The 11,268-nt window shown below is 55.4% G+C and overlaps 1 protein-coding gene across 2 annotated transcripts in view; it reads right to left on the bottom strand.

Moving 5' to 3' along the window:
* The window catches only part of DGKZ (diacylglycerol kinase zeta), a 55,693-nt gene that overhangs the window by 35,088 nt on the left and 9,337 nt on the right, over positions 1 to 11,268 (bottom strand). Inside the window, exon 1 of one of the 2 annotated variants that reach the window (XM_027642196.1) lies at positions 11,018 to 11,247. The exons of the other annotated variant lie outside the window; for it this stretch is intronic. Within the exon in view, the coding sequence (XP_027497997.1) occupies positions 11,018 to 11,220 (203 nt within the window). The 5' untranslated portion in view covers positions 11,221 to 11,247. Of the gene's footprint in view, positions 1 to 11,017; positions 11,248 to 11,268 lie in introns of those variants that run through there. 2 annotated transcript variants of the gene reach the window in all.

Here is an 11,268-nt window from a genome sequence, read left to right as displayed (position 1 = left end):
ACACACACAGACACACACAGACACACACAGACACACACAGACACACAGACACACAGACACACAGACACACAGACACACACACACACACACACATACACACACGGCTGTAGTGAGTGAGTCAGCCTGAGTGGCTGCAGCTCGGACCTCGTCCTTTCACACCCCCTCCTGCCTGTTCCTTTCCCTTGCCTACATGTCATGGCTAAAATTAGGCAGGGAGCTCTTCTCCTCTGTGTGTAGGAACGTGCATGTATTTGGACCATGCCCAGTGCTCCTTGGGGCCTGGAGAGAGACTACAGTAACAGGATCATAACAAAACGTCATGGAGGCTGCAGCCTGTGTGCCAAAGGCGGCCAGCCGCCTTCCCTGATGGGTGTCTTGAAAGCAGTTCACAGGAAACCATTAACCAGAGGAGAGCCAGGCCTGAAGGCTGAGCTACCACCACTGCTGCCACCTCCATCACAGCAGAAGGAGTGAGTAGCCTTTGCAAAGCAGGGGGAGACAGGGGTAGGAGAGGACACGTGAGCACCACCAAAGCTGCTCTGGGGATTGTATTCAGCCCTTTTCTCACAACGCCAGAGGGGAAAGGGAGCTGGAGATACCCAGGGCAGGCAGGAGATGTTCGCGCCTGCTCAGTCCTCTCTCCCCTCAAACCTGGCAGCTGATGAATGATGGAGGGCCCTTTCCCTGCACAGGGTATCTACACATCCTTTGGACTTCCCTTCCCACTTCCAGGAAAGAGCCAGCTGCCACTAGCAGTCAAGCAGGTCCCAGCATCCTTGCAGCCTCAGGGTGGCCACGTTGCCAGCTGCAGAAGGGCCCCTAGGAACAGTCCCCTGTCCATCACTAAGACCCATTGACTGGGACTGCCAGGATGTTCTATCAAAGGGGAAATTAAAAATGTGCTATAACTAATCAATCATTCAGAACAAAGTAGCCTGGTAAGAGATATGTGCAGTTCCTCCTCAGCCCCATCTCCAGCCAAGGAAGCTAACAGAATCACAGAATGGTGTGGGTTGGAAGAAAGTTTAAAGAGCATCTTGTTCCAATCTCCTGCCACAGGCAAGGACACATTCCACTAGACCAGGTTGCTCAAAGCTCCATCCAACCTGGTCTTGAACACTTCCAGGGAGGGTTCAAGCTTCCAGCTTGTCTCCAATTGCCCTGTACTCATCCTGCTCTCCCTGTTCCCCATAGTCTATGCACAGCAGACACCCCTGCTGACATCACCTGCTGCTCCTCACCCCCACCACAGTCCTACCTCTTTCCTGGGCTGGCAGGATCTGGACATGCAAATGTCAGAAACAGCCTGGAGGGGTGACAAAGGAGGATTCCAGCTGGCCTCAAAATCCCTTCCCAGTCAACCAGACCAGCAAAAGACCAGGTCACTAATTCTCCAAGTCCCTTTCCCTGGAGGCAGCGGGAGTAGAAAGCCTAAGAGCCCATTCCTCGAGACAGCCACGCAAACCTTCTTGTTGCCATTCTCCTCGTTCTCCCATGACTTACTTAAGCCCTCAGCCTGTAAACATGCACATGGGAGAATGGGTCATGACGGAGACCTTTGGCTCCCTGTGCTGCTGTCACAGGTTTCAGTCTGCTGTGTTCAAGCAGAAACCACTGCTCCTAGCTGAGAGGCTCCCCAGGCCCACGCAGCCCTGAGCAAGACTTTCCAAGTGAGGAGACCCTGGTCCCACGCACCTGAAACCACACCACAAGTGGCAGCCCCTGCAGGTGTCTGGAAGGGGCAAAACTGCTCAGCATCCCTGAGAAACCTGGTCCCCAGTGACCTCTCCACACCACAAAGCATGAGACAAGAAAGACACCTCCCAAGCGTTCATTGTGACCCCGTGACTAAGCAAAGTACATGCTGATTTGCCACACAAATGGCATTTGTTGGTTTAACTGTGAACTTGTTACTGATATCAAGTCTAACCTTTAGTTTCACTTTTTCACCTTGTGGCAGTGACTGTCTTTTATTCTGCACCTCACATCAAAACTATGCACCTCATATAAAAATTAAAGTAATTCCTTTTAACAACGTTAAATCTATCTTTTTTTGGTTTTGTTGAATGTCAGCTTCTCTCTCTGCAACAAATGGGAGGGCAGGAGGAAAAGTTGATTTTTCTCTCCTCCACCCTTTTTTTTCTACATGCCCGCAGCATATCTGCTCTTACGTGCTTCGTTTTCTTCTCTCACCTTAATATCCCCACATCTGTCAGCTTCTGCAGCAACCATTGTCCTTCAGAGAGGAGATCCCAGGTGAATAGGCAATGCTGGTGCAGAAAGTAGACCACTGTCCTCCTCCTGGAATGGACTAACACTTTAGCATAGACCTTTAACGCAGGGTTGCCTTGCTTTGCTCCCTGAGTTTCTCTGCTCCTCCTCCCACGCCCACAGAGCAGCACCGAGTGCTCTGGAGACCTCCAGTGTTGGGGGAAGCAACCCAGGCTTCAGGTGCAGAGGTTGTGTGGTTGCTGTTGTGTGACTCTGAGTCTACCAGGACACGCCAGCCTGTGCAGCGGGGAGCTGGCTAACAGCTGCCTTGGCTGGAGGCTTGCCTTTGAGCATCAGCCAGCCCACGGCAGCAGCTGACCACTTTAAGCCATCAAGCTCACCAGCCACTTCAGCCATGGCAGCACAAAAAAACCTCCACACAGATGCTTTGCCAAGCCCTTCCTTGCAGAAGAGAGGAAAGCAAAACCAGGAGCAATGAGTCAAGTGATCCTGCAGAGGGGACATGTCACAACACCCAGCTGAAGCCAGTTGCAGGGAAAGGGCTAGAGTTGCACAGCAGAGCAACAAAGAGCTCTGAAGACCGACCGTGCCCTCTGGTGTTCAACCCAAGGCTCTTTGGACCTCTCCGAAACCCCTCCTCCTCCCCTCTGCAGAGCACTAACTGGTCACACTGCCTCTTGCTCCCAACACCTCCAACCACTCCCAAGCAGCCCTGAGACACAAGTCTTTTGTGTCTACAAGGTCAGAGACACAAACTGGAGACCAAGTAGCAAAGTCAGAAAGGCCCAGGATGCCATGCAGACAGGGTGATACCCAGAGAAACCGTACAGCAGAAGCCACGAAGCAGCAGTCCTCACTGACAATCTTCTGCTGCAGCACTTGCACATGTGCGGCCAAATGCTGACCAGGCTGATGTGCTGCTCTGCAAAGACCATGGTGTAGGGAGCCCGGGAATGGACGTGGGACTTGTCTCTACTTGCTGATCTCCTCGGGAGCACGTGTGAGTGAGGTGTTGGCTAGTCCAGGAATTGGCTCCCATGCAGCAACTACATTCCAACAATGGTGATTGTCTCCCAGGCCCTGATTTTCCACCATTTCTAGCAGTCACAGTCCTACCAAACTTCAGGTTGCTTCAGCCATTTTACTAAACCAGCCTCAGTGCTGTCACCTTAGGTCTTCCAAGCAATCAGCATGCACTGTGTATAGGTGCTCACGCCCACAATGGCTAGGACATAGAGGAGGAAGACCTCAACTGACCTTCAATCCAAACACCAGCAAAACAGGAGCTGAAATGTTAATCAATGAAAGTCCAGCCATGAGCTGCCCTTTAGAACACGGTTAGTGACACAAGCAGCAGGCAGGCAACCTGGCTTTCAGTGGCCTTGGTTAGTACAGACACAAGAAGGTGAGGCAGGGTGAGACGGGGGGTGGCAGTGAGGAGAGCTCTTGAGAAGAAACACTGTGGCAGCTGCTGGGACTGCACAGCCTGTGTAAGCCAATAAAAATATCACATACTTATATACTGCTGGTCAGTGCTTTATCCTCCTGGATCCCCATCAGGCGGGCTGGCTGCCCTGGAGACAAGGGAAGACACCTTTGTGGGGCAGGTGGAGTCTGGGGACACAAAGAGCAAGCGCTCCCCAGGAACATGCCTGGCTACCTGGCACACAGCACTATCCTCCCCCTCCACAGTTTTGCTGCCCCAATGTCATCCCTCCACCACACATGCTCTCCCCTTGCCTCGGTATTTGCAGATCCCAGGGGCTCCAATGGCACTTGTGCCATCATCCCAGCTGTCAGCCATAGAGGTCAATGCAGGCAACATGCCCATGGAGCTGGAGTCAGCAAGGACATTTCTCCTTTATGAGCCAGTCAGCAAACATCAAGCATTACACTCCTGCTTCTGGGATACTAACTCAGTTCAGAGTTCCTCTGGGAGTAACCTCTAGCTCAACCCAGCCGGCTGCAAGAGGGCACACGACTCAGGGACCAGGGCTAGGTTGGCACAGAGAGGAAGCCCTCCTTCCCTTCCTCATCCCCTTTGCTGGTCTGGCTCCTGGCAGCCTTCATTCACCTCAACCGCTGGGTCCAGGCATGGATTTGAATTTCAAATAAATCATGAAGGCACTCTCCAAGCCTTGCACAGAGAAGCATTGTTTGGGCAGGGCAGAGCAGCTCACCTGCCCTCAACCCTCTGGCTAGGCACAGGCACCAAGCCCTAGGAGCCCTGACCCACCACCAGCCAGGGGCTGGGGAGCAAAGCTCTTAGTGACCCAGTGCAGATGGAAAGCATTTTTTTGAGACCCCTCTGATACCTGCCCCTACCACATCTGCTTCCTCGCTTGTTCATGCAACAAGAAAACCTGTGGGTGTGTAACATTGCTTGAACCCAGGTGGGAGATCCTCACCAGCAGCCTGTGCTGGACCATCTCCTGGCCCTACGCCAAGCTGTAACCCTGCTGGGAGCCGCACTGGGGAGCGGGGTACCTCCTTCCATGCACCCTGGTAGCTCTCAAGGGACAGGAGCCCCGTAGCTTCTTAATCCTGCCATATGCCGGCCTCCAATGGGTGCAAAATCCCTGCAGAAAACACTCCTCCCCCTCACCCCCCGCCACATTTCAGCAGCAGTAGCTGCCACGCGCCTGCTGTCAAGAGCGCGCTACGCCATGTTCCCTTGTGTGGTGACCTCAGGCTTGGGCAGTAAGAGGCTTAGCGCCGGATCTGAGAGGCTCCTGGCCAGGGCCAGGGTGTCAAGGCAGGACAAGATACAAATAATCTGACCGAGTGGGAACTTTCCCATGGAGGGGCGAGCATGTGGCTGGCTGCATGGCCCCCTGCTCCCTCTCTGGGACGGCTATAGGCCATGCCTGGAGGCTGGGAGCTCAGGAGGAGACTGAGCTGTCTTAGGTACTTCTGCTCTGTGACTCTCTATCCTCGTCCTGTTGTTAAGTCCTGCCCTAGAGTGGAGGTGGGACCCTCCACAGCCAGGGGGGAGCAGACAGCAAGGAGTTCCCCTGCTCTCTGGCTCCAGATCCACACCTGAGCTGCAAACAGTAAGCGAGGGGTGGACTGTTCTGGCACCCACATTACCTGTGGAAGCCAAGCTGCATCCAAATGAGAGGAAAATGTTCTGCAAGAAGGCTCTGTATTAGTTGCCCTAACTTCCTGGACCAGTCAGCCAGCCAGTGGGACACGTGACTCTCCACAAAGCCATAGCATGTGTCGGAGCCGTTTCAGCCCCGCAAAGAGCTAAGATGCAGCTGGCAAGCAGGGAAAGGGAGATGGTGTGAGCAGAGTGATGGAAAGTGTGAACACCAAGCTCTTTCCTATTGGCTTTGGGTGGGATTTTCATGCCTCTCTGGCTGGGTGCCTCTCCGTGGGGCTGGGACTGCAGCCTGCCACGAGCTGGCATCCTGCAGTACTGCCAGGGCAGCCCTCCCAGAGCAGGGTTTCCCACACCAGTGTCACGTAACTACCACCCCGTACCCATATCTTGGGCAGCAACCCCCAGTCTCCCCAGAGACAGGTCCCCAGCTCTCACAGCTGGGCAGAGCTTCTCCAAGATGGGGCATGCTTAGCTCATTTCCCCAGGCCCTGAGCCACTGGGAAGGGCTGACAGCCATGAGATGGGCAAAGCTCAGGCAGGCAGTTTCCAGGTGTGAGAGCAATGGTCACAGGTAGAAACTGGAACTGGTAGTCTAACCCAGACAGCACAACCTGCCCGGCAGGCAGGGCTGAGACAGGAGGCCCATTAACTCTTACTGTCTGGGACAGCAAGGACTGGGAAGAGATCCTCTCAGTTCCTCATCCTGGCACAATAAGGAAGAGTTTCTTCTGGGGGAAGACCTCACAGTTAAATACAAAACTAACACCCTCAGGCATCAACCCCTAAACCAAAGACAGCAGGAGAACAGTACCGTGTCTAACTCACATCCAGTGTGGACAGGAGGACTCCATCCCCACTGGGCACTGTCCTGGCCAGCGCAGCCTCCTTGCTTGTCTTGGCAGAGCTTCACCCTCCACTTGGTGTCCTGATGGGGAGGAGAAGAAAGTCTCCCAACTCTCAGAGAGACTGCAGCTGCTGTCAGGTCTGCAAGTTGCACCAGAAACACAGGCTATTACTTTTGTAATACTGGAGAGCTGGTCCAGGGAAAGCTCTCAAATTCAGGATTGCAAAGACAAAGCCACTTATTCCTCCAGAGCCTGGTGCCAGCTCAAGAACCAGCAGGACAGGTTTCCCCTATTTCTCCATCTTCTCCATGACCCCGAGTCAGACCTGCACCAGAGTCCCTACCTCTAAATGTCTCCAGCAGAAGCCATTCACCTCCTGCCAGCCCTCATCTCTTCCAAAAAAGACTGTTTATGGGCCCAAGGGTCAAGGGTCCTCAGCCTGCAGCCCTAGTTCTGCTCTTGAGCTCAGCATCTCAAAGTCAGCACCGGTTTAAAGAACCAGCAAGCAAGCGAATGAGTGGCTGAGAGATAACTCAGGAGTTTCAGCTCACGGACTCACCTGAGCTCCATCACGACCAGAGCTGCAAGTTCAATTTAAAGGCTTTGCCAAGTCTCTGGGAAGACTGTCTGCTCCCCAAGCACAGCACGATGATGAGTGAAAGAAATCCTACACTGTATCTCCCACCACCTGCCAGAGTTCAGGCTGCCTTTCATGACAGCATCACCCCCATAGCAGTGGGCTGGCCTCCCCTTACGAGCATCTCCTTAGTCTCCAAGGGGACCCACACAAGCAAACAGCTCCCAGACTCTCCCTGCTTGCACTACTCATGGCTTTGCCTCTGCTCTCTCAACACTGTCTCCTTGCAAAGACCTGTGCCTGCTTCCCACTGTTTTCGCTCAAAGTAGGAGAGAGGTCCATCATCCTCCCTCCTCTCAGCCCCTTGAGGAGATTACCGGGTTTCCTGGAAAGGATGGTCCAGCTCCTAAGAAGATTAAGTGGAAGGTGTCCCTGCCTATGGTGGGGGGGTTGGAACTGGATGATCTTAAAAGTCCCTTCCAACCTAAACCATTCTATGATTCTATGATTAAAGGTCCTGACACCTTCTCCAGAACAGGCACATGTCACTGTGGCAGCCCCTGCTCTGATCTTGGGAGGGCAGCAGAGCTGCCAGTGGTTGCCAGAAACTGGTGAGACAAGGCAGGTGGCAGGCAGGGACCACAGCAGGGAGGATCCGAGTCTCTGGAAGCAGCCAGACCCACCACACTCTGATCCTTCCCTGCCCTATCCCACAGCCCCACCATGAGCTGGCAGCTGCCCCAGCCTGACTCTGCTGGGAGGCTGCATTGGCTGCCAACAGGCACAGCTGCTCAGGGTGCCTAGTGCTTTACTTTTTTCCCCCAGTGAGATAAAAAGTCCCTGAGTTGCCTCACAGGAGGTCAGGCCCTGAGCAGAGATCACAGAGCAAACACAGCAGCGGAAACAACTCTCCCAGCACATCCCATCTGCCCTGCAAACAAGCCCAAGTGTCACTGCAGGAGACAGCTGGGGATTCCCACAGGTGACACTGGCCTGGGCCCAACTAAATGCTACCCAGCACCTGTGAATAGGACGGGGAGCAGAGGCTGGAGGGTTTCAGAACTAGAGACAAAATCTGCATGCATGAAGGAGGAGTAGGAAGATGATTGCTCAACAGTTAGCTGGCAGCAAGGTAAGTTGTGAAAAAGCCTATCCCGAAGGAAGCACTGCTCTCAGCCTGCCAGCCTGCAGAGCACAAACTTCAGGACTCTCACCATGTCTGGTCTTCCCCCAGGGGACCTGGTGCTTACCCCACTGCACAGTCCCTCTACTGCACCTGCACAGAGGAAAGCAAGCCCACAGGCCAGGAAGTTTGAGGGTACCCCCACATGGCAGGGATGGGGAAGGCTGCACTGCTGTCCCAGTGGCACATCATCCCCAGCTTTCACACAGGTGCAAGCATCAAGCTGCGAGAAAGACAGCGACAAGCAATGCCCCAGAAACACGTAGGCGGGTGCTCAGCTCAGTTTCTTGAGTGCCGTTTACCCACAGGCTGTGCCACCCACAGACCTTCCCTGGGGCAGTGGCAGGCACCCCCAAGCTCACGTGCAGGCTCCAGCACCAAGTCTGCAAACGGGCCACAGCCAAAATCTTGGTCCTCTGCTCCCTGCTGGACAACCATCTGCCAATTTGTCCCATTGGTGGCTACACTCTCTGCTTATGCTGTCACACCAGACCCAGCCATTACACATACCTCCTTTGAAGGGGAATGTGTTACAGACCCTGAAGCCCACAGGAAAGACCCATTTCAGCATCCCACCTCTCCGGGATGGGGGAGAGCAAGAAACAGGCTTTGTTCCCAGTACTCACACTCCTTCCCCAGTTCCCCCCTGGAAAGGGTAAACTGTGCTGTTCACTCACAGCACAAGAAACGGGGCACCTAGAAAGGCAATTTAATCCTAACCACCTATTATCTGATCAGCCTCAATCTCTTTATCAGCCCAATTAAAAGAATTACCCATCCATGGCCCGGATGCATGTATTGTGCACTTGTCTCTGTCGGCTCTAGAGCCAATTACTCCACCCTCCTGTAAGGCAATTACAAGGTACAGAAATAAGCCTTCTTGCAAAACACGGGACTAACGTACCACCAGAGGCCAGAGCCTGGGGGCTCACTCCTCTGTTGCTTCAAATCCCCTCAGGGCTCATCTGCTCTCGGGACAAGACAGGCTCTCTTGCCATTTTGTGGACCCCTGCCCGCCCAGCCATGCCTCCCACTGCTGCTGCAGGCAGAGCTCAGTAGTGCATGCCCACCTCAGGAGACTTCTCTCCTTGAAGCCAGCGCTCTCCAGAGACCCATCACTGCCAGCGAGCAAGCTCCTGCCCATTGCCAAAGCTTCCTCTAGACCCAGCTACATATACTCTAGGTAAAGCTCAGAATAGAAAGGGGTGCAAAATTCCTCACTGGTGGCTGTTGGAAAACATTTGGGGGTTAGGGGCTGGTTGTACTTCTTGACAAAAGAAAGTGCAGCACAGCCTTCCCCAGTAATTCCCTCAGAGGAGGTGAAGAAACTTCAAGGCATCATCTGCTCCAACGCTCAGGTGGGCATGAATTTAGTGGCGTGCAGCCAATTATCCTGCATGAGTTCCCATCGAGTCTACCTCCCACAGGCATGCGTGGGAGCCCCTTCAATCTCAGAGGTCCGTGAGAATCTCTCCTCCCTACCCTGCAGGTCCAGGTGCTACATTCATCACCCTGAGCCAGGAGGAACGGGGTCCCTCGATCAGCAGTAGAAAAGCAAGAGAAGTATCACCAAACAACCCAATGGGCATTTCCAGCCATCTTGGAGGGCCTGCTGCCTTCTCCAGCTCAGCACCTCCTGCCTGCCCCACTTTGCTTCTCCCCCATGTGTCTACACTGCCAAAGGTTGTTCACATGTGGAGAACTTTCCCTCAGCTCTGATATACATGGTAATGGCAGCCTGAACCCCTGGGAGTCAGAAAGAGATGCCATGCAGTACTGGGGACAGGCCAGAGACTGACAGGAGCTCAAGGAAGCCACTGCCGATAGCTTTGAAAACAGTTTAGAGAACACTGCTCTGTGGCAGAGTGACCTTGCAAGCCATCCACTCCCAGTTCCAGCATGGCTGCGGAGGTTGAAATTGGGGCCTTTCCCCTCCACTCAGCACCTGTGACAACACTCAGGTGCACTGGATCCTGCTTCAGCCGTTCTGGCAAGTTTGTCACAGGGCCACCAAGATGGCTCGAGGCAGGAGTTAACAGATACAAAGAGAAGATGAAATAATGGGGGCGGTTTGGCCTGCAGAAGAGAAGTTCAAGGGGGAATATTAATACCATTTTCAGCAACCTAATGGAAAGATACAGAGAACACTGAGCCAGATGCTGCCCAGAGGTGAACAGTGACAACCTGAGAGAGAAGAGACACAGGCTGTAACAAGGGAAACTTGAATATTTACCAGAGGAAAAAAATTCCCAAGGAGCTGAACTATGGGAGTAGGTGTCCACAGAAGCTGTGCTCTCTCCACGCTGGCGACATTCAAAACTCAAGATCAGCAGCCTGATAAAATTTGACCCTGCTTCGAGGCGGCAGGGTAGACCAGGTGATCTCCAGAGGCCCCTTCAGACCTCAGTTATTCAGTGTTTTCACAGATTGGCAGGGGCACCCCTTCGCTTACACGGTCCAAGAATCCCCCAAATCCCGTGAGGCCAACAGTGAGGCTAAGGGAGGCGCCTGGAGCCCAGCTGGCTCTGGGAAGGAAGCATGGGAAGCCGGGATCCCAGCCGGCAGCACGGGACCAGCACAGCCGTCGCGGCGCGGCAGGACTGCCAGTCAGGCGAAACACGGGACGGGCGCGCGGGGATGGAGACAGGCGGGTCTGGGCGAGGGGAAGCGAATCACGCGGAGATGAGGCTCCGACTCCACGGGGAGGACAGCGAGCGCAGCGAGGGGGATGCTCCCCAACTTCTCACTGCTCGTGCCAAGAGCTCGAAAGGAGGAAAACGCAACCTCGTCCCGCTCCATCCCCACACCGTGCGCCGCATCCCCCGCGTGCGCTCGGCTGGGCCTGGTGCGGCGGCTGCTCACGGCAGTCCGGCGGCGGGAGGCTCTCCGGGAGCCGCTGCTCCGCCGCCTCCGTTCCGGATGCTCCAGCCGCCCGCAGCCAGCCCTTGCCCGGGAGCTTGGCCCTCTCCGGCCCCGCTCCGCCGCCAGGTGCCAGGGCGCGGGGTAGGCGCCACCCGGAGCCCGCCCGCCTGGCGGCACCCACGGTCCCGCCGCTCGCACCGCCCGGTGCTCACCTGCGTCCGAAGAGCTTGAGGCCGGTGAAGCGCTTGTTGCTGTGCCGGCGGCTCAGCGGAGCCGGCGGCGGCGGCGGCCCCCACTCGGGCTCGGCGCCGCCCGACGCTCCGGAGGAGGTGGCTGTGGCGGCGGCGGCGGCGGTCTCGGAGGAGGCGACGGCGGAGGGCGAACCGCCGGGCGGCGGGGACCGAGCCGCCTCCATGGCCGGGCTCGGGGCTCGGCGCCGCCGCTACCGCGGTGCCGCGCTAGG

The sequence above is a fragment of the Corapipo altera genome, unplaced genomic scaffold (assembly GCF_003945725.1).
Source record: "Corapipo altera isolate COAL_440 unplaced genomic scaffold, ASM394572v1 23b, whole genome shotgun sequence".
In the NCBI taxonomy this organism is placed as follows: Eukaryota; Metazoa; Chordata; class Aves; order Passeriformes; family Pipridae; genus Corapipo; species Corapipo altera.
Note: the sequence above shows the minus strand (reverse complement) of the source record. Positions and strands in the feature narration are given on the sequence as shown.